General features: G+C 38.1%; 1 protein-coding gene across 2 annotated transcripts in view; it reads right to left on the bottom strand.

Moving 5' to 3' along the window:
* The window catches only part of CWF19L2 (CWF19 like 2, cell cycle control (S. pombe)), a 92,583-nt gene that overhangs the window by 62,898 nt on the left and 5,144 nt on the right, over nt 1-24,541 (bottom strand). For both annotated transcript variants that reach the window (NM_001142831.1, XM_021101972.1), the window contains 5 exon segments: nt 354-463; nt 5,043-5,136; nt 8,061-8,180; nt 9,193-9,303; nt 16,667-16,789. In NM_001142831.1, the coding sequence (NP_001136303.1) occupies nt 354-463; nt 5,043-5,136; nt 8,061-8,180; nt 9,193-9,303; nt 16,667-16,789 (558 nt within the window).

Genomic DNA, 24,541 nt, shown 5'->3' on the forward strand with positions numbered 1-24,541 from the left:
CTTCAGCATTATACAGATTTGAAATTCAATAGCAATCAAAAGTGTTTCCAGGCACTTAACACTGACAAAGTTAAAGGCATGTAATTTCTTCTTTTTTTTCAATTCTTTTTTTTTTTAATGATTTTTATTTTCTTCCATTATAGCTGGTTTACAGTATTCTGTCAATTTTCTACTGTACAGCAAGGTGACCCAGTCACACATACATTTATATATTCTTTTTTCTCACATTATCATGTTCCATTATAAGTGACTAGATATGGTTCACAGTGCTATACAGCAGGATCTCATTGAAAGCATGTAATTTCTCTTTTAACTCTGAAAATAATATATATCTCCTTAATACCAATACTTACCCCGTATCTTTCAGCTACAAGGTCTTCAATATTTCTATGTTGTTTCTCAGCTTGTTCCTTCATTCTCTGATAAGACTTCCTTAGCCAGCTTAAACCACCATCTTCTACCACTGAAATTAAAATACGGTATTAAATGTCGTGGTTATGATAAAATTAATATTTACTGTGACAACAATGATTTCTAAAATATAAAATTACATAAAAATTCAACATATATTTAAGTGCTTATAAATGCAAGGTAATTTTGAAATTATGAGAAAGGAAAAAATAAAACTATCTTCAAAAAAACTACAATCTAAGAGAATGAGGAGTTCCCATCGTGGCTTAGCGGAAACAAATATGACTAGCATACGTGAGGATGTGGGTTTGATCCCTGGCCTTGTTCAGTGGGTTAAGGATTCATCATTGCCGTGAGCTGTGGTGTAGCTTGCAGACTTGATTTCGTTCTGGCACTGCTGTGGCTGTGGTATAGGCTGGCAGCTACAGCTCTGATCTGACCCCAAGCCTGGGAACCTCCATATGCCACGGGAGCGGCCCAACAAATGGCAAAAGACAAAAAAAAAAAAAGTTTAAGAGAATGAGTATAAAAGTACATAATTATAACAAAGATAATACTTGACAAATGCTCTAAAAAGTTTAAAGAGTTATACAAAATAATAAAAGGGGAAATCTATTTCTAAATGTGAAGCGTGAAAATTTCAGAAACAAGACTCAAAAAATGAATTGGATTTCTATAAACAAAGATAAGAATAAACAGGGCATTCTCAGAAATAAATAAGGACTAAAGATATACACATGGGGGGAAATGCTACCTCAGATATAGCACAAAAAACAGATAAAGAAATTATAGATAATAATGTGGAGTTATATGAAAACAAATTATTCTGCTTTAGCTGTGATTATCAACTATGATAAACTGAATGTTTCCAATGAACTTTACCATATTTTTCTACACACATCACACTTTTGATTTCTGTAGAAGAAATCTAATCCATAAGTCAAAACAGTTGCTGATTTCCTTGCCCAAAAATAGAACTATTTTAGATCACCTCAGCTCTATAACCAAGAGGAATACACATAGAAAGACCCCAAGACATGTGCAAAAATTTTCATAGCAAAGAATCTGCAGTAATTCCAGCCTAGAAACAACCAAAATGTCCATTATCAGTAAAATGAATGCTATAGATTATGCTACATATATTCCTAAAAGACTACCACATAGCAATGAAAATGAATCACTGTAACTATATACAACATGAATGAATCTGAAAATGTGAACAAAAATAGCAGGAAACAGAAGAGGGCATAGTGTATAATTCCAGCAAAAGCTGATTTTTGATGCTAGAGCAAACCCTTCTGGCAAGGCAGTGACTAGAAGGGCCACAAAGGGAATTTCCAGGATGCTATTAATGTTCTGTTTCTTAAGCTATATATGCTGATCACACAGATTTTGTTTTCATTTTATAAAATACAGCTGACCCCTGAACGTGTTTATGCAGGTTTACTTATACTTGGATTTTTTTTTAATAAATAGTACTATACAAATGCACAATCTGCAGGTGCTTAGATCCCTAGCTGGTTGAGTTCGCAACAGAGGGCAAACTATAAGTCATAACGCAGATTTTCAGCTGTGCAGAGGACAGCCAGCCCTAACCTCATGGTGTTTGAGGGTCAAATATAATCAGTCTGTGTACTTAACAATTTGTATACTTTTCTATAAATGTGTTGAACATCAATAAAAAATTTAAAGAAAAAAACAATTTTTCAATTCTGAAATTAATGCTAGTCCCGCATTCAAATCTTTGTCTTTACTAAGAAATCTCTTAAAAAAAAAAAAAAAAAAACTCTTCTAATAGGTCTTACTTTACAGACCTAAAATACTTCATATTTCAAAATTCAGATCTCTAGTTAACTCAATGATTCACTTTTCATTCAAGTTTATTTTGCTCTTGTTCTTTACTTCTTATTTAAATGTACTATGAGTTCAAAATTAACAATGCAGCTATTCAAGGAAGTTAATCTAAAGCTGCAATTTACACAATGATAAAAAAAATCATTGTAAATAATATGTTATGTTAATATTCCAGCTATATAATTAAGTTTTTTATTCCAAGGAATTATCTGTGAAACTGGCAAACTGACGGGAATAGTGAAAATTTTAATTTATGTGCACAGAATTTTCATAGAAATGGGATTTTAAAAGGGACCAAACCAGGCAATTCTTACACATTTCAGAGAGAGAAACAATAAATTTATAAGAAATTGAAAGGACAAAAAACCAAAAAAAAAAAACAAACAAAAAAAGCCTAGGCTTTAGGAGCTTAATTAATGAAGAATCTAAAGGGAGTTTGGGCTGTGGGTATTTAAATTAAAGAATTAACAGGGTCTGTTTACATAGACTTCTTGACCTTGAATTCCCTATCTCTTCTGTGGTAAGAATGCCCTTCTACCTCTAGATGGAGGGTAAAAGAAAGGTGAAGGAGATATATATATATTTATTAAAACATTTTTAAATAGGAGTTCCCATCATGGCTCAGCAGTTAATGAACCCAACTAGCATCCATAAGAATGTGGGTTCGATCCTTGGCCTCGCTCAGTGGGTTAAGGATCCAGCATTGCCGTGAGCTGTGGTGCAGGTCACAGATGTGGCTCTGATCCAGCACTGCTGTGGCTGTGGTGTAGGCTGGCAGCTTCAGCTCTGATTGGACCTCTAGCCTAGGAACCTCCATTTGCCACAAGCACGGCCCTAAAAAAAAACAACAAAAAGACCAAAAAAAATTTTTTAAATAAACAACTTTTTAAAACAAACCAAAAAAAAAAAAAAAATCATAAATAAGCCATGGTCTCTGTCCTCTATCTGAGATAAAGATACACCAAATAATTATGGTAAATTCTTTGGTATGGAGCACTCAATATATACTTGTATCTGAAATCTGCTTTTTATAAACCAAAAATTAAGAGACTGAACTACATGCTTCCATAATTAAAAGCTGTACTGGGGGGTTCCTGTCATGGCGCAGTGGTTAATGAATCCAACTAGGAACCATGAGGTTGCGGGTTCGATCCCTGGCCTCGTTCAGTGGGTTAAGAATCCGGCACCGCCGTGTGCTGTGGTGTAGGTCACAGACGCAGCTCGGATCCCACGTTGCTGTGGCCATGGCGTAGGCTGTGGCTTACAGCTCCGATTAGACTCCTAGCCTAGGAACTCCATATGCTGTAGGTGTGGCCCTAGAAAAGACAAAAAGACAAAAAAAAAAAAAAAAAAATTAAGAGTTGTATCATTATAGACAAAATACAACCAAGTAAATCTGGGCTACATTCCTCATTTTCCTCAGAAGACAGGATAATATAAAAATAGCAATAAACTGGGAGTTCCCGCTGTGGCTCAGCAGTAACAAACCCGACTGGTGTCTGTGAGGGGTGGGTTCAATCCCTGGCCTTGCTCAGTGGGTTGGGGATCCGGCATTGCCAGGAGCTCCAGTGTAGGCTGCAGACATGGCTTGGATCCCTCAATGCTATGGCTGTTGCCCAGGCTGGCAGCTGCAGCTCAGATTCGACCCCTAGTCTGGGAACTTTCAAGTGCCACACATGTGCCCCCCCCAAAAAGCAATAAACTAAATATCAGGAAACCTGGCTTTTACTATTGCTCTTATTACTAAATAGTTGCAGTATCATAAGCAAGTCATTAACCTCTTTATTTATTTTTTTTAAGGGTTGTACCTGCAGCATATGGAGGTTCCCAGGCTAGGGGTCGAATCAGAGCTGTAGCCACTGGCCTACGCCAGAGCCACAGCAACGCGGGATCTGAGCCGCATCTGCAACCTACACCACAGCTCAGGGCAACGCCGGATCGAACTTTTTACATCTTGTTATAGAATGTAACAAGACCAAAACATGGTATCTTTACAGAACCATGCTTTGCACCCTTAATTCATTAAAAATATAAACTGAAATATGAAAACATTACCAAATATAAAAATATTTAATCAATTTACTGCCATATTATGATTTAAATAATCCTCCGAAGTACTAGTAATTTAAGTAAGGCCTTAAAAAACTGCAAATATTTTATCAATTCTGGAGTTCCCGTCGTGGCGCAGTGGTTAACGAATCCGACTAGGAACCATGAGGTTGCGGGTTCGGTCCCTGCCCTTGCTCAGTGGGTTAACGATCCAGCGTTGCCGTGAGCTGTGGTGTAGATTGCAGACGCGGCTCGGATCCCGCGTTGCTGTGGCTCTGGCGTAGGCCGGTGGCTACAGCTCCGATTCAACCCCTAGCCTGGGAACCTCCACATGCCGGGGAGCAGCCCAAGAAATAGCAACAACAACAACAACAAAAAAAAAAAAAGACAAAAGACAAAAATATTTTATCAATTCTTTCCCTTCAGTAATAATCCCTAGATGCTCGTAATATGAAAACACACAAATTTCACATCAGAGAGTCAATACATAACACTGTTTTACAAATATACACAAAGATATAGATATTTCCAGACTTGAGCAAAATCACAGCATCAAACAGAAATATTTAAATAACTAGTGATAAAATTTAGATTTAATACATCTCAAAATCTGATCTGGATTATTATTTTTGGAATTTATAATACATTTTGCCAACCTACTAACAAACTCTTAGGAATACCAAGTTATAAGAAATGTCTGTGTGGCTACAACCAAAATATAAAGATACCTTTAGCAACTGATGACACATTACTGTTTTCTGGTGGAAGACCTGTCCCACCATCCTTCCAGTATGGATTCAATTCTCTTTCCAGCAGTCTGGACTAGAACAAAACATTGAGGTCACAATTTTAAAATAACCCCACCATAAAATATATTAATAAATTAAATATGAGGCTCAGTTAACAATTGTAACCTTGGGGAAATAGTTTAAACACTCTTAGGACATGCTCTTTTGTAACCTGCAGAAAATAATGTCCAAATTAACATTCATTCGATGCTTTTACTGTATGCCTCCCATGGATCAGAACTGTGCTAAATACAGAAGATGTAATAAGAGTCAACATGCCTAGCTCAGCCCTTGCCAGATTATGAGGAATATAGACAACATACAAATAACTATAAGTGGTTTGAAGATAGAAATACCATGTTAAAATCATACACAATTAAAACTCCTCTCATGCTGACAAATCAAAGACTTTCTAGAGGAAGTAATATGAGTAGTATAAGACCTAAAGATGAGCAGGAATTAGCCAGTTTCTTTTTGGAGGAAAGAGAATATTAAGATGCTCTAGAATGAAAATATATATTCATAAAAACCTACAGGAAAGAGAAAGCACTGCACTTTTAAGGAACTTAAAGTAATTCAGACTGGTTAAAATTTAGAAGCATGAATGAAGAGTGTAAGAGATGAGGTTGTGGAATAATCAGGCACTAGGCCACAGGAGCCACTTTAAACTGCTATTGGGGCTTTATGATTCCTCTATGAGGTAATCATAAAGATGATCAGCTTTGTATTAGATAAAGAGCAAACTGGTTTCAGAGGGGAGAAATGACTGGAGAAGAGCAACATTAGAAGTAAGAAACTGGGGAGTTCCCACTGTGGTGCAATGGAAACAAATCTGACTAGTATCCATGAGGATGAGGGTTTGATCCCTGGCCTCACCCAGTGGGTTAAGGATCTGGCGTTGCCGTGAGCGGTGGTGTAGGTTGCAGACGTGGCTTGGATCTGGCATTGCTGTGGCTGTGGTATAGGCCAGCAGCCGTAGCTCTGATTCGCCTCCTAGCCTGGGAACCTCCATATGCTGCAGGTATGGCCCTAAAAGAAAAAAGAAAAAAAATAGTAGGAAACTGGGAGTTCTCTTTGTGGCTTAGTGGGTTACAAACCCAACTAGTATCCATGAAGATGCGGGTTCAATCCCTGGCCTCACTCAGTGGGTTAAGGATCCAATATTGCTGTGAGCTGTGGTGTAGGTTACAGACACAGCTCGGATCCCATGTTGCTGTGGCTGTGGTGTAGGTCAGCAGCTGCAGCTCTGATTTGACCCCTAGCCTGGGAACTTCCATATGTCGTGGGTGTGCCCCCTCCCCCCCAAAAAGGAGGAAACCAATCAGAAGGTTGTGGCAGTGATCTGGAAAGAGATGACAGTAGCCTAGTCACAATTCAGGTGTCCACTATGTTTCAAGCACTAAGCCAGGCACTGCGGCCATGATGAATAGGACAGGCATAGTTCTTGCCATCAAAGAAATTATAGTCTAGAGAAAGGGGAAAGACAAGAAATCAGTGGCATGAAAGTAAAGGGTGCTATAGATACACATACTAGGGGCATCCAATTTGACTTGGGGGTCAGAAAATGCTTCTTAAAACGAAAAAAGATAATCATTAGAAATAATAATGGGGAGTTCCCGTCGTTGCTCAGTGGTCAGAGAATGTGACTAGGAACCATGAGGTTGTGGGTTCTATCCCTGGCCTTGCTCAGTGGGTTAAGGATCTGGTATTGCCATGAGCTGTGGTGTAGATCACAGATGCGGCTCGGATCCCGTGTTGCCATGGCTCTGGCGTAGGCCGGTGGCTGCAGCTCCGATTCGTCCCCTAGCCTGGGAACCTCCATATGCCGCGGGAGCGGCCCAAGAAATGGCAAAAAGACCAAAAAAAAAAAAAAAAAAAGACTCTCATGACCAATCTTTCATAACTTTCATTTATTTGTCCCTCTATGCTGCATTCAAGGTAAATTCTTAAAGACTAACCCCTTATTCACTAATTCTGTCTTCAGCTATATTCAGTGTGTTGTTTCACCAGTTCTTATTTCTAACTTCAACTGTAATTATTTTTCATTTCTAAAAGTTCTTGCTGGCTCTTTCTCAAATTTATTTTGTTATGGAGTTCCTGTCATGGCTCAGCAGTAACAAACCTATCTAGTATCCATGAGGATGCCACACTCAGTGTATTAAGGATTGGGCATTGCTGTGAGCTGTGGTGTAGGTCGCAGATGTGGCTTGGATGTGCTGTGGCTGTGGTGTAGGCTGGCAGTTTCAGCTTAGATTCGACCCCTAGCCTAAGAACTTCCATATGCCATAGGTGTGGCCCTAAACAAAAAAAAAAAAAAAAAAAAAAAAGGAAAAGAAATTCATCTTTATATTAATCTTTTATCCCTTATTCATATTATCTATGTTTACTGTTACTATATAAAGCTATTAAATATTCCAACAGATAAATGTTTTATGGGTCTGATTTTGTTGTTTCCTGTTTCAGATGACTCTCATTCACAAACTATCCTTACATTTTCATGTATCCCACAGACCTTAAATCCCATATAACTTGTTTCTGGGAAACGTATGAGGCCTAAATTGACAGTGTAATTTTCTAGAAAGCAACTCGTAGTTACATCTGCCAATCACATCAAGTAACTACTGACTCAAAAATATTTTTTATTCTTACCTTGAAGATTTTCAGACCACTATAGGTAACATAGTTCAAGTCCTAAGCCCTCATAAATCTAAGCTATAAACCAAAGTACGGATGTACACAACCATATATGTCCGAGATTTATAAACACAATATACATTTAAAATGATTTCATAAGGATAACTTACTTTAAAAGAACTTGTATCACATTTCATAGTTGCTACCACTCATTTTATTAAACATTACAAAAAGTAATACCCTACAAGTGAAAATGTATTTATATAAATGCCTTTTCAGTTAAAGGTAAATTAGAAAGTTAAAGCATTTCAAATATTTTCTTACCTGTTCAAGTGCTTGAGTTTTCTCTTGTTCTATTTTCCTTTTAGTTTCCTTTTCAGTTTTCAATGATAATGATGACACGGTTTTAACAGACATAAAATCAACAGTCATCCATTCATCCCTCTGTTAAAAAAAAAGTAGTCACTTCATGGGATGGACTGGGACTTTGGGGTTAATAGATGCAAACTATTACATTCAGAATGGATAAGGAATGAGGTTCTACAGTATAGCACAGGGAGTTATATCCAGTCTCTTGGGATAGACCATAATGGAAGAAAACATGAGAAAAAGAATGTGTATATATATATATATGTATATATATATATGTATGCCTGGGTCACTCTGCTATACAGTAGAAATTGACTCAACACCATAAATCAACTCTACTCTAATAAAAAATAAATAGAAAAAAAGAAGTAGTCACTTCAATCTAAACTCATTAGAACAACATTAAACACTTAGTAATAAATCAGAGACTTATGAAACCTGGATTATATTCCATTTGGCTGTATAACTTGAAGCAAGTTTCTTAGTCCCTCTAAGTCTTCTTTCCCCTATAGAAATGGCTAAAATACCTACCTTTCAGGAATGTTTTAAGGAAATAAGAAAGTTGACTTAAGGCATCTAGTCCAATGCCTGATGCACAAGAGGCACTCAAACATTAGTTCTTTTCACTTTTCTTTTTCTACTGTTTCTAACATCATGAAAACAGCATTCTTTCTCAGCCATATGAACTATAACCTCAAATCTGTGAACTATTCAACTATAAACATTGCTAAGAAAATTATGGCATAAGGTGAAGGAAAAGAAAAACTGAACTATACTGAGTAGAAAGTGTAGAAAAGTCAAAGAGACTTAACAGCACAAAGCTTCAAGTAGATAAGGGGAAAAGTGCCACTTTCCTACCAACAACCAGAGACAGGAAACCCTGAGGGACTTCAACAGGGATACAGGCCTACTTTCTCACAGGAGAAGAATGGGAATCCAAAGGCACAGCAAATAGCATTATTGCTAAAATTACTCATAAAAGTATATTGTTTACTAAGTCTAATTTTTCTCCAGAATTATAATAATCTTTCATTTTAACATTCATCTACTCTTGTAAGTTCATACTTCTTAAAATCAAGTGGCTTACCTGAATAACTTGGTTATCTTCTTTTTCTGACCTTTCATCTTTCACTTTCCAGGCCTTTTCCTTGACAGAAGTCTGGGTGGGAACAGCTTCAACCCACTCATCTTCAGAGCTCTAAGAATATTTAGTATGTAAGCAACATTCTCAAATTTACATACTTTCATATCAAAATTATTTGTAGGTACACTCTTCCTCATTTTCTCACCCTTAAATATCAACGCTGTTTGGGATTCCATTCTTCGTCCACTCTACATTTTAATCTCTAAACATTCTCCTTGGGCCATGATGGCTTAAACTACCACTAACTGCGCTGATACCTTTGTAATTGATCTATCCATTGTTTCAGCAGTTTAAACAACTGCCTACAATATTTGAATGCCATGCTGAATGCAGTAAGAACAAAAAAATAAACCTATCATCTTCTTCCTCAATACTTATTCTTCCTTCTGTATATCTGAATTAAGCTACCTGGCATCACCAACCACCCACAAGTCAGGAATCTCAGGATCATCTTATCCCTCCCATCTAAACCTACTATTCTTGTTTCCGAAATAATTATCAACTATACCATACAGTGAACCCCAAATAATAACCATGGATGTTCACCTACATCCCTGGCCAAAGCTGACTGTTTCAGAGGTAGGTACGTGAACCAATTCGTTTCAATCTTAAGTCACTCTCCAGGAATTTGGAATCAAGTTTAAATGATTTACGCTACAACTAAGGAGAACTGGAAAGGCATTGGTAGAGATCATTTCTGTTATTAGGAATAAAATCCAGCAAAAAATTAATCTGTATAAAAAAAAAAACCCACAAAAACAGAACTCGGGGGGAAAAAAGGAAAATAGCAAAAAAAAAAAAAAAAAAAAAAAAAAAAAACAATCATTCATGACTAATCTCAGCTATTCCTAAAACCCAGCTGCACTCTTATATATCCTGTGAGACTTTTGCACTCTAGTAATAAATGGCCACCTTTGCGGGGCGGTGGGGGGTTAAACCAATTTAAATCTGGTTTCTGTTTATCTACAACCAAGAGTTTCAACTAATATAAATCCCCTTCTCTCCATTCCTAAAGCAGCAGCCCAAGATCAGATCAACTTATCTCTCACCTAGACAAATGGAATAACCAAATTAGTCTCCAGAACTCCAGTCTTTTCTGCTCCCTTTCCCTCCTCAATCCTCACCCTAAATATATTTAGAGTAATAAAAAGGACACATCTGACCATAGTACTCCTCTTCTATGATTCCCTATAACAAAGACTACTGTTCTCCCTTTTATTTCTTACCAATAGAACACAATTTTATTTGGATATGTAATGTGCCTCCCTTGCTGGAGAATAAAGCCCTATGATCAAGTCTCCAAAGAGATGGAAATGAAGGAATTATGCAGGACTTTCTGGAAGTTAAAATAAAGAGAGCATCCTCTTTCCTGTTATCTAGACTAAGAGGCAACATTTTAAAAATAATGGTGGAGAAACACTAGCAGCCTTGATCCCAGAAAACCACACTAGCACTAAATTACTTACCTGATTTCTTTTTTCTTTTTTTTTTCTTTTTTTTTTTGTCATTTTGCTATTTCTTTGGGCCGCTCCCGCGGCATATGGAGGTTCCCAGGCTAGGGGTCCAATCGGAGCTGTAGCCCCTGGCCTACGCCAGAGCCACAGCAACGAGGGATCCGAGCCACGTCTGCAACCTACACCACGGCAACGCCAGATCGTTAACCCTCTGAGCAAGGGCAGGGATTGAACCCGCAACCTCATGGTTCCTAGTCGGATTCATTAACCACTGCACCATGACGGGAACTCCTGATTTCTTTTATATGAAGGAAAAGTTAGCTATTTACGTTCTATACATTTTACAGTAACCATGCCTATTCTGTGGTTCTCTAATAAATACAACTGAACCTAATTAGATGATACACTCCCACTGAATAAATCAAACTTCTTAGTTTTCAAGGTCCCATCAACTCTTACAGTTTCATCTCCTTTCATTCTCCTCTTGTTTTATAATCTAACACTGTTAAGTTGCTTATAGTCATATTTACACACACACACACACACACACACACACACCCACACACACAATTTTACATCATGTTATCTCTTACTTCCATGCCATTGCTCTTTACTCTCACAATTCCTTGTGCACACACACTTCTATGCACCTGGCTGATTCTTATCTGTCCTTTAAGTCTCAAATCAAACATCATTTCCTGAATAAACCTGCATATGAAATTCCCCTTCCCTCAATACCTTGAAATGCCATGGCATCATAAAATAACATACTGAAATTATGTATCTATCTAACTAGAAACTGAGTTCCCAAATTGTTCAGGGGAAAAAAAATCCATATATTTATTTCTCCCAATGTCTAAAAAATGTATGGCAAAGAACTGGCATTGAATGAATGTGAATGAAAATTAACTGAATTTACTTTTTCTACTCTTCCAATAGACCTAGTCAGAAAATTTAAGCAGCAGCCTGCATATAAGCATTAAATACCAGGTACTGAATGAAAAAAACATCAGTGATACAGTTGGTATTCATTTACACAACTATGATATCTGGACTATTCTGTACAACTCTCCTGCCTCCATCCCCTTGCTATTAATTTTGTTGCAAATTTTCTCTATTATTAACACATATCATCACTTAAACATGATTTACGTTTCCCTCTCCCCATGCTAGGACATCAGTCCTCATGCTGATTTTAGTTTCAATCCTCTATCATACCTTGAAGAACTCATAAACCATCAAAGTGCCTCTTGCCCTAAGACATCTCCCAGGAGTCTTCTTCTCACGTATGTCCATCATAATTAAACACACTCCTAATCCCATCTAACATTTAAACTTAAATATGGAACTAAGATAGTTTCATGGCTGCACTAGCCATGAAAAAAAAAAAAAAAAAGCCACATCAGACTAGAAATACACAGAAATGGAAATAAAAATAGAAAATAGAAGAAATAACTATTTTTAGACATTGCATCTCAGTAGGGCAAGACTATGATCCCTGAGAAAATGGAAACAAATGGGATGAGTGCTACAATTACACTCTACTGCTTTATGCCTGGTGGCACTTTCTAGACCATGGTGCGAGAGGTAATCACACCCAATGTGACAATCTCACTGAGCTAAGAAAACAATTTTAACTTTGACGGCTGAAACAGAGTATCCATGAAAAGGAAGCTACATAGAGAGAGCTCCAGAAATCTATATAAGACCTGCAGCATTTTTTTTTTTTTTTTTGGTCTTTTCTAGGATTGCACCCACAAGCATATGGAGGTTCCCAGGCTAGGGGTCTAATCAGAGCTGTAGCTGCCGGCCTCCACCACAGCCACAGCAACACGGGATCCGAACTGCGACCTACACCACAGCTCACAGCAACGCCAGATCCTTAACCCACTGAGCAAGGCCAGGGGTCCAACCCACAACCTCGTGGTTCCTAGTCGGATTCGTTAAACACTAAGCCACGACAGGAACTCCTATAGTCTTTAACTCAATACCAAACTGTACATACTTAACACTGCAAATCCACAAGACTATACAAAGAATAACTATCATGGAAGGAACAGTTACCAGAGCACTGTAAGCAGAGCAATCCCCAGAGCTCACAAAAGGCTAGAAAATGTTCTAGTTCTTACCAACCAGAATGGAGAAATCTCCTTGAATATGTAGGACAAACAGCAGAGAAATCACAGAAGTTAGGACTCAGCATGATTTACTAGTAAGGCTAAACCATCCCAAAAGTACTGGCTATTCCAGAGGTACACAAACAAAACTTAAGCACAAGCCTTGAAAAGTATTAAGCTAATGCACAAGTAACTAACTCCCCGCCAAAAGAAAATGCAACACCCTTTAAAGGAAGTCGGTAATATCCAGCAGTCGCCATATAACTTTCACAAGGTTCAGCATCCAATTAGAAATTACTAGACGTTAAAAGCAGGAAAGTGTGACCGAAGACAAGAAAAAAAATCAGTTAATCAAAACAAAACAAGAAATAAAAGATAATGACATAGAAAACAAGAACTTTGACACACCTATTATAAATATGCCCAAGGAAAGGAAAGCATGAACAAGAGTCAAACTGAAGACACAAAAAAAGACCCAAGTGAAACTTCTAATGGTAAAAAATATAGTAACTGAAATGAAAACTTTAATGAATGGGGAAAATGCCAATTAAATATTACAAAAGGCTGTGAATTAGAACCTAAAGACAGAGCAACAAAATGTATCCAAACTGAAGCACAGAAAAGGCTAGAAAGAGGAGTTCCCATCGTGGCTCAGTGGAAATGAATTTGACTAGCATCCATTAGGACGCAGGTTCGATCCTTGGCCTTGCCCAGTAGGTTAAGGATTGGTGTTGCCGTGGGCTGTGATGTAGGTCACAGATGTGGCTTGGATCCCGCATTCAACCCCTAGCCTGGGAACTTCCATGTGCCACAGCTGCGGCCATAAAAAGAAAAAAGAAAAAAAAAAAAAAAGACAGCACATTTGCTCACCAAGGAGAGACATGCAAGACAATGGAACAGAACAGAGTCTAGAAATTAACTCACAGATGTATATGTTCAATTGCATTTGAAGCAAAGGAGCCTGGAGTTCCTTTGAGAAGCAGTGTGTTAAGGATCTGGCATTGTCACTACCGCAGCTCAGTTGCTGCCGTGGTGTAGGTTCAAGCCCTGGCCCGGAAATTTCCACATGCTGTGGGCACAGCCAAAAATAATAATGATAGTAGTAGTAATAGTAGCAGTAAAACAAAGGAGCATAATAAGCAATTTAAAGAATGGTTAACCTTCTCAACAAATGACACTGGAACAAGTGGAAATCCACATGGAAAAACCTAAACTTTGATGCTTACTACATACCATAAACAAAATTAACTCAAAAGGAATCACTGATAAACAAAAAATCCAAAACTACAAAGCTTCTAGAAAAAACATCCTCAGATTCAACCAACCAACCAACCATGGATTGTACAGTACAATTTCTTGAAAAAGATGTAGGTATAAATGGACCTGTGCAGTCCAAACCCATGTTGTTAAGGGCCAACTATAATTGAACAGTCATATAAAATTCTAGCACAGGGAAAACTAAACTATAGTGTGCCAAAGAAGATACGTGGTTGACCAATTCCAGACGGGGGAAAGGAAGGACTGACTGCAAAGAACCATGAAGAACTTTATGAGGAGTGGCAACGTTTCATGTCTTAACTGGCAGGGTTAAACAGGTGTGTTCATTAAATAGTATACTTAATAAAGAGTTTTTATTATATGTAAATTGTACCCAAACAAAGCTGACTTCAGAAGTTAGAAGAAAAAAATAAGAGAGATCCTGACAAAGTCAAGATATGCTTTCCAACCTCACATGGATCCTCAACTCTTCCCAGCAATTTATTTGCTTCTTTTATTATCTAACCAAAGTTGTTTCAAATCTACACTATCTCCTCAATTCCTCCATCCTACTTCTACCCCTAAGCTGTCTTCTCAGATGATGATTTTTCCTCTACTTCACAAAGGAAACAAAGAACATCAAGCAGAAACAAGATCAGTAGGGAGTTGATTGTGATGCAATCAGGCGAGTATCCATAAGGATGCAGGTTCAATCCCTGGCCTCACTCAGTGGGTCAGGGATCAGGCGTTGCCATGAGCTATGGTGTAAGTTGCAGATGCAGCTTGGATCCTGTGTTGCTGTGGCTATGTAGGCCAGAGGCTGTAGCTGCTTCTACCCCTAGCCTGGGAACTTCCATATGCTATGGATATGGCCCTAAAAAAGCAAAAGAAAAAGAACTAACAAGCAACAAGATCAGTAATTTGCTCCCTTTCTTATTTATCTGCCACCTCTTCTTTATTTACCTGTATTTGTATACATCTTTACTACTTCCCTCTTGGCTCAGAAGAGAAGGTGCTTTCTACCACATGGGATCTTGCTCACTCAAACGTGGCATTCTCCTCAATACTATTTATCCCTCTCTGCCTAAAAAATAGTGCCTCAAAAAGACCTCCCAACTTATCTGACTGCCCTAGCTAACCTTATGGTTTTCCTTCCCTTCATTGTTAGTATAAGCTTCTCTCTCCTTTTTCAGTCAAACTCAATGTGATGTGGGCACTGAGCATTCATTCAAACTTCTCTAAAACATATGTTATATAACTTAATAGTTATGTTTAAATGTACATGCTGTATGTTGCAACAAAAAGACTTATGTATATTCCAGAAAAGAACAACAGCAACAACAAAGAACAGGCGCATGATCTCCAATTAAGGGAAGCAAGTGCCCTTAGTTAAATGACATAAATGTTTAGTCACCCTGGCAGATACATCCCCTGGGAAGTGTGATCCTTGCATAAACTACTAGAAGCTTTAAAAATCCACTGAAATAAACAACTCATTATATCAATTTCTTTTTGGGGAAAAGATCACTTACTTTTACCAGATTCTCAATGGGGTCAACAACCCAAATCCACAATTGTGGAAATCATGCCTCTATCTCTTTTTTGCTTTTAAGATTTTCTAACTCCCTTTGCCCTGAGTTATATTCAACAACAAAAAAATTTCTTTATAATATTCCTACCATTACAAAATATGCTATAATATTCCCACCATTACAAAATATGCTGGCTACTTAACGTAACTATTCAGCTGTATTTCTCACTATGAATTAAGATACTGCATTCTCAAATAAGATAGGCTTTTATAAGCCAATTATCATCTCAGGATATACTGCCAAAATTTTAATTTCTGAAACTAAAAGAGGGCAAAACTGTGAAATACGATGATTCAACTAGGCGTGTACCTAGGTATACTCAAAGTATATATACCTAGGTATACTTCAGACTATATCTCTGAAGATCATACCTAGGAGTCTAGCTCATCACCCACTAAGCACAATATACCTTTTTTTTTCCTGAAAATAAGCATGAAGGTTTGGCATGCTTTCCTTTGGTCTGTGAGTATTATCATTGACCCAGGATTCTCTTCCTTTTTGCCCCAGAGATAAATATATAAATACAAAAGATTTTAAAGACTTAACAGTTAATTTCTACAAAAACAAACAAACCCAGAAGTAACAAACTCTCAAATGTCTTAGCATTCTTTTCCCATATTTTATAGTAACGCTCTTTCCTGCTTATCCTTCTAATTTTCCTACTACTTCTACTTATGTCTTTTACTACCTGTCTGGCTCCACAATGTCAATATTCTTTTTCCTTTTCAATTTCCCTAGGCAATTCATCCATTCTAATGGCTCCAACGAGCAATGATGCTCAAATGGTATCTCCATTCTCTTACCTTTCTCTATAACCTAAGATTCATATATTTGCTATTCCTTTCACATCTCCAAGTAGATGTCTCCCAGGCATTTTTATATCCTAACTAGTATTACTGTCTAAGTTCTGATATATGTGTATTAGGTTCCTGTATGCTGGTCCTTTAAATATAATTTTCTCAGGTATCTGCTTTAGTTAGTTTTAGTTCATACTTACTGATGAACTGCCAGTTGACTCACTGTTTTTTTCATACTTGTGTTTCTTGCTCTTTTTTTTCTTCTCTTTCTTTACTTTTTTGGAATGCTTGTCTTTTTTCTTTTTTTTCTTCCCAGAGTGTTCCTATAAACAATCATTTTGAAAAAGAAAAGAATTTAATTTTCGCTCACTTTATTTTATTTATTTATTTATTTATTTATTTATTTATTTTTTGCCTTGCCTTTTCTAGGGCCGATCTTGCAGCACATGGAGGTTCCCAGACTAGGGATTCAATCAGAGCTGTAGCTGCCAGCCTATGCCAGAGCCGCAGCAATGTGGGATCCAAGCCACATTTGTGACCTACACCATAGCTCACAGCAATGCCGGATCCTTACCCACTGAGCAACGCCAGAGATCGAACCCACAACCTCATGGTTCCTAGTCGGATTTGTTAACCACTGAGCCATGACAAGAACTCCCCATTTTCACTCACTTTAAAAGGAAGTATTTTTTGGGGAGTTCCTGTCGTGGCGCAGTGGTTAACGAATCCGACTAGGAACCATGAGGTTGTGGGTTCGATCCCTGCCCTTGCTCAGTGGGTTAAGGATCCGGCATTGCCGTGAGCTGTGGTGTAGGTCGCAGACGCGGCTCGGATCCAGCGTTGCTGTGGCTCTGGCATAGGCTGACAGCTATAGCTCCGATTAGACCCCTAGCCTGGGAACCTCCATATGCCGCGGGAGCGGCCCAAGAAATGGCAAAAAGACCAAAAAAAAAAAAAAAAAAAAGGAAGTATTTTGAGCAGTCCTCATTGTGGCCCAGAAGAAATGAATTCAACTAGGAACCATGAGGTTGCGGGTTCAATCCCTGGCCTCACTCAGTGGGCTAAGGATCTGACATTGCTGTGAGCTGTGGCGTAGGCCAGCAGCTGTAGCTCTGATTAGACCCCTAGCCCGGGAACCTTCATATGCCGTGGGTACAGCCCTAAAAAGAAAAAGAAAAAAAAAAAAAAAGGATTTTGAGTGGAGATGGGATCAAGATGGTGGAGAAGGACATGGAGCTCACCTTCCTCCACCAACATCAAAAGAAAAAAAAAAATCCGTCTACAAGAAGAACTAGGAGTTCCCGTTGTGGCGCAGTGGTTAATGAATCTGACTAGGAGCCATGAGGTTTCGGGTTCGATCCCTGGCCTTGCTCGGTGGGTTAAGGATCTGGCACTGCCGTGAGCTGTGGTGTAGATTGCAGACGCGGCTCGGATCCCGAGTTGCTGTGGCTCTGGTGTAGGCTGGTGGCTACAGCTCCGATTCGACCCCTAGCCTGCGAACCTCCATATACTGCGAGAGTGGCCCAAGAAATGGCAAAAAGACCAAAAAAAAAAAAAAAAAAAAAAAAAAAAGAAGAACCATACTGACAGACATTTACAGAGCACTGGCATAAGACCTCAAGACTTGTAAACAGGAAAAGAAAACCTCCACATACTGGGAAGAACAAAAAAGGAAAAAAGAGAGAAGAGAAAAAAAGGAATCAAGATAGTTCAGAGCTTCTGAAAGAGAGCTGTAAAGAGGAAAGGAATCCACACACTAGGAGGCCACCTAACTGTTGGGTAGATCAGGTAGGTCAGCCAAGACGGAGGGACCTCAAAGCCTCTGAGAAAAGTGAGGCAGCCAATCTGAGGGGCCCAGAGCAAAGGGAGAGCTGCACAGATGATGGGTTCAACCACCAGGTACAACACAGCCTGAGACACACAGACAGAGGCTGGGAGCTAAGCTTTGGGCTCTGGAGGTCAGTTCTAGGAAGACGACTCTGGTTGGCTGTGTGCAAACAGACTGAGGAGGTCATGGAGTGGTGGGCCACAGCTGAAGGAGTGTAGGAGGAGGCCTGGCCCACCAGAGAAGCGAGGCACCACTGTTGGGGAGTTTGAGAGGAGAAGGATGGAACTGCCGCAGGAAATCTTTTCTCTGCACATATGCAGGCTCTCAAGCAGTGGGGCACCTCCTGCACAGACTACAGGGGCAGGTGCAAACCACCCCAGCCATCTCAGACTCCAGAGGTAAGCGGGCCCACCCCCGCTAAGGGTCCCATGACAAAGCATCACCTGCATCCCAGTCACCTCTGATGACAATGCCATGGAGGGCCCTACAACAAGTGCCTGCCACTGATTCCACCTCCCTAGGAAGCCACATGCCTCACAACTGCCTCTGCCGAGGGCACTAGGCACCACCCTCATCTCCCTGAGGGTTAATGCCACTGCCAAAGGACCAGGAAACTGACAAGGTCCACAAGCACTGCCCATTCCCCCATGCCCTGGAAGCACATGCAAGCTGTACTCCTGGACACCCATGATCAAGGAGATAAGAGCCTTCACAAACTGTGTAAAGAGACAGCAAGCATCCAAACCAAAAGCAGCCCTCGTGCCAAAAAAAAATAGTAAATGCACACAAGCTACCCAGGTTCACTCCTGCATATAAATAGCCCTCCAGGACTACAAAACATAATTGTTTTCCCTAAATTCACAGAGTGAGAAAAATATAAGCAAAATGAAGAGGCACAGGCATGATTCCTGTTTAAAAGACCAGAGAATTCCACAAGAGGAGCAAACAATGAAACAGACCTATGCAGTCTAAAAGATGCTGAGTTCAAAAAGCAGGAAATGGAAATGCTGATGGAATTAAGAACAGCTATCAAGGGTAATATGGATAACTTTAAAAAGGAACTAGAAACTATAAGAAGGGGTCGAGAAAAATTACAAAATTGATTTGCAGAGACAAAAGCTGAGCTAAAGGCATGGAACAGCAGAATGAATAATGCAGAGGGATGAACAAGTGACTTGGAAGAAGAATAATGGAAATTACTACCCTTAGGGCAGAAAACAGAAAGCCAAATGAAAAAAAAAAAAAAAAGAACACAAAATAAGAGTTCTATGGGATAATATAAAGTGTGCCAATCTATGTAAAACAGGGATTCCAGAGGAGAAGAAAAAGAAAAGGGACTTGAAAATATATTTGAAGAAATTATGGCTAAAAACTCTCCAAATCTAAAGACAGAAACACTTATCCAAACACAGGAAGCACAGAAGGCCACAAAAAAGTTGAATCCAAATAGACCCTCACCAACACAGATTATAATACAAATGGCAAAGCGTAAAGATAAGGAGAGGATTCTAAAGGCATCCTGAGAAAAACAGAGAGTTAATTATAAGGGAACTCCCATGAGGCTATCACCTGATTTCTCTATATAAATGCTGTAGGCCAGAGAGAGTGGAAAGATATGTTCAAAGTTCTAAAAGGGAAAAACTGCAGCCTAGAATACACTACCCAGCAAGATTACCATTTATAATAGAAGAAGAAATAAAAAATTTCTCAAACAAACTGAATATAACAAGAGTAAACCTATCCTAAAGAACTAATGAAAGGTCTCTTCTAAATAGGAAAGAGAAGTGGAGTTCCTGCCATGGCACAGTGGAAACGAATCTGACTAGGAACCATGAGGTTGTGGGTTCGATCCCTAGCCTTGCTCAGCGGGTTAAGGATCCAGCATTGCCATGAGCTGTGGCGTAGGTTGCAGATGCAGCTCGGATCTGGTGTTGCTGTGGCTGTGGTGTAGGCCAGCAGCAACAGCTCTGATTTGACCCCTAGCCTGGGAACCTCCATACGCCGTGGGTGCAGCCCTCAAAAGACAAAAAAAAAATTTTTAAATAAATAAATAAATGGGAAAGAAGTAAGAAGAAACAGTATAGAGAAAATCACAATCAGAAAGTAATCACTTAAATAAGGCAGTATACAGATCTAAAAGGAAAAAGAAAAAAACTACTGTAAAAGCAATAACAAACACAAACAACAGCCAAAGGATAAATATGAAGATGTAAAAAAGGACATCAAAATCATAAAATGTGGGGAAGGAAAGTAAGAAAATCTAGACTCCTTTTTTTTTAGAATATGTTTGAACCTATATGACTATCAGGCTAAAGCAGATATAGGAAGGGGTTAACATAACTTGAAAAACAGGGAAATCACAAATTAAAACCAAACAATACATTCACAAAAACTAAAAAGAAGTGGACACAAGCACAGAATAAAAGGAATCATCCTGGATTGGGAACTTGGGGTTAAGAGATGCAGACTCTTGCCTTTGGAATGGATAAGCAATGAGATCCTGCTGTAACACTGGGAATTATATCTAGTCACTTATGATGGAGGATGATAATGTGAGAAAGAATAATCTACACATGTATGTGTAACTGGGTCACCATGCTGTACAGTAGAAAACTGACAGTACACTGTAAGCCAGCTATAACGAAAAAAATTTAAATCATTATATTAAAAAAAAATGAAATCATCTAACCAAAAAAAGAATGGAACAAATATATAAAAGGAGAAATATAAAATCAACTGGAAAATAAGATTTAAAATGGCAATAAATACATTTTTATCAATAATTACCTTAAATATCAATGGACTGAATACCCCAGTCAAAAGACAAAGAGTGGCAGACTGCATTAAAAAAAAAGAACCTACAATATGCTGCCTACAAGAGACTCACTTTAGGGCAAAGGACACATATAAACTGAAAGTGAGAGGACAGAAAAAGATATTTCATACAAATGGAAATGACGGGAAAGCAAGAGTCCCAATGCTCATATCAGACAAAATAGACTTTAAAACAATGGCCAAAAAGAAAGATAAAGAAAGATTCTATTTAATGATAAAAGGATCAATTCAAGAAGAGGATACTCATCAACATATACGCCCCAATACAGAAGCACCCAAATACATACAACAAATACTAATAGATATAAAGGAGAAACTGATGGGAATACAATAATAGTAGGAGACTTTAACATTGCACTCACATCAATGGACGGATTCTCTAGACAGAAAATCAACAAGGCAACAGAGATCCTAAATGACACAAAAGAACAGTTAGACTTAATTGATTTTTCAGGGCATTACATCCAAAAAAACCAGAATATACATTATTTTCAAAAACACATGTAATATTCTCAAGGATTGACCACATACTGGGGCACAAACTGACCTCAACAAGTTTAAGAGTACAGAAATTATTTCAGGCACCTTCTCTGACTGCAGTGGCATGAAACTAGAAATCAACCACAGGAAAAGAAATGAGAAAAAACTGACTACACAGAGGCTAAACAGAATGCTACTAAAAAACCAATGAGTGAATGAGGAAATCAAAAGGGAAATTTAAAAATATCTTGAGACAAACAACAACGAAAACACAACCATACAAAATCTAGGGGATGCCAAAAAAACAATCCTTAGAGGGAAGGTCATAGCGACAAAGGTCTTCCTCAGAAAAGAAGAAAAATCTCAAATCAATAACCTAACCACCTAAGAGAATTAGAAAAAGAACAAATGAACCCAAAGTCAGCAGAAGGGAAGAAATCATAAAGATCAGAGAGGAAATCAATAAAATGTTCAAAAAACAACAGAAATAATCAATAAAACCAAGCACTGGTTCTTTGAAAGGGTAAACAAAATTGACAAACTTCTAGCCAGGTTTACCAGAAGAAAAGAGAGAGCACCCAAATAAACAAAATAAAAAATGAAAAAGGAGAAATCTCAATGGATACTGCAGATATACCAAAAGCCATGAGAATACTATGAACGATTATATGCCAAAGAATTCGACAATCTAAAAGAAATGGACAACTTTCTAGAAATACACAACCCACCAAAACCGAATCAGGAAGAAATAAATTATTTGAACAGACCGATCATTAAAAATTAAATTGAATATGTAATTTAAAAACTCCCCACAAACAAAAGTCCAGGACCATAAATGCTTCACAGACAAACTCTACCAAATATACAAAGAAGAACTTATATCAATCCTTCCTAAATACTTCCAAAAGACTATAAAGAAGAAGGAATATTTCCAAAGACATTCTTTTTTTTTTTTTTTTTTGTCTTTTTTTTTGCCTTTTTGCCATTTCTTGGGCCACTCCCTCAGCATACGGAGGTTCCCAGGTTAGGGGTTGAATCGGAGCTGTAGCCACCGGCCTACACCAAAGCCACAAAAATGCCAGATCCGAGCCGTGTCTGCAACCTACACCACAGTTCATGGCAACGCTGGATCGTTAAGTCACTGAGCAAGGCCAGGGACCGAACCCGCAACCTTATGGTTCTTAGTTGGATTCGTTAACCACTGCGCCACAACGGGAACTCCCCAAAGACATTCTATGAAGCCACCATCACCCTAATACCAAAATCAAAGACACTACCAAAAAACAAAATTACAGGCCAGTATCTCTGATGAATATAGATGCAAAAATTCCCAACAACATTCTAGCCAATTAAATCCAACAACACACAAAAAAAGATCATATACCATGAACAAGCGGGATTCATCCCAAGTTCACAAAGATGGTTCAACATATGCAAATCAATCAATGTCATACACCACATTAACAAAAGAAAAGTCAAAAGCCACATGATCATCTCAATAGATACAAAAAAAGCATCTGACAAAATCCAACATTCATTCATGATAAAAACTCTTACCAATATTGAGTATAAAGGAAACATCTCAACAAAATAAATGTCATTTCTGACAAACCCACAGCCAATACTCAATGAAGAAAAGCTGAATGCCTTCCCACTAAAATCTGGAACAAGGCACAGATGCCCACTCTCACCACTTTTATTCAACATAGTATTGGAAGCCCTAGTCACAGCAATCAGACAAACCAAAGAAATAAAAGGGTATCCAAACTGGAAGAGAAGAGGTAAAACTGTCTCTATAGGCAGATGACATGATACTATATATAGAAAACCCTAAGGACTCCACACAAAAACTACTTAATCTGATCAACAAATTCAGCAAAGTAGCAGGATATAAGATTAACATTCAGAAATCAGTTGCATTTCTGTACACTAACAAGGAAATATTAGAAAAGGGATATTTAAAAAATACCATTTAAAATCATACCAAAAAAAAAAAAAAAAACATGGGAATAAACCTGACCAAGAAGGTGAAAGACTTATACACTGAGAACTATAAAACATTAATCAAGGAAATTAAAGAATATTCAAGGAAATGGAAAGATATCCCATGCTCCTGGATTGGAAGAATTAATATTGTTAAAAACGGCCATACTACCCAAAGCAATCTACAGATTTAATGTGACCCCTAATTACCCATGACATTTTTCACAGCACTAGAACAAATAATCCAAAAATTTATATGGAACCATAAAAAAAACCCAGAATTGCTAAACAATCCTGAGGAAAAAAAAAAAAAAAAAGCAGGAGGCATAACTCTTCCAGAATCCAGACAATATTACAAATACACTAATCAAGACAGTGTGGTGTTGGTAAAAAACAGACATACAGATCAATGGAATATAATAGAGAGCCCAGAAACAAACCTGGACACCTATGGTCAATTAATCTTTGACAAAAGAGGCAAGAATATAAAATAAGAAAAAGACAGTCTTTTTAGCAAACGGTGCTGGGAAAACTGGACAGCCATGTGTAAATCAATGAAACTAGAACACAGCCTCTCACCATACACAAAAATAAACTTGAAATGGCTTAAAGATTTAAACATAAGACAAGACACCATAAAACTCCTAGAAAATAACACAGGCAAAACACTGTCTGACATAAACCATACAAATGTTTTCTTAGGTCAGTCTCCCAAGGCAACAGAAATGAAAACAAAAATAAACCAATGGGACCTAATCTAACTTACAAGCTTTTGCACAGCAAAGGAGACAATGAACAAAATGAAAAGATAACTTATGGAATGGGAAAAAATAGTTGAAATGATGCAACCGACAAGGTCTTAATCTCCAAAATATACAAGCAACTTACACAACTCAAAAACAATAACAACAAAAAACAATCAAAAAATGGGCAGAAGATCTAAACAGAC

Source organism: Sus scrofa, chromosome 9 (assembly GCF_000003025.6).
Source record: "Sus scrofa isolate TJ Tabasco breed Duroc chromosome 9, Sscrofa11.1, whole genome shotgun sequence".
Lineage (NCBI taxonomy): Eukaryota > Metazoa > Chordata > Mammalia > Artiodactyla > Suidae > Sus > Sus scrofa.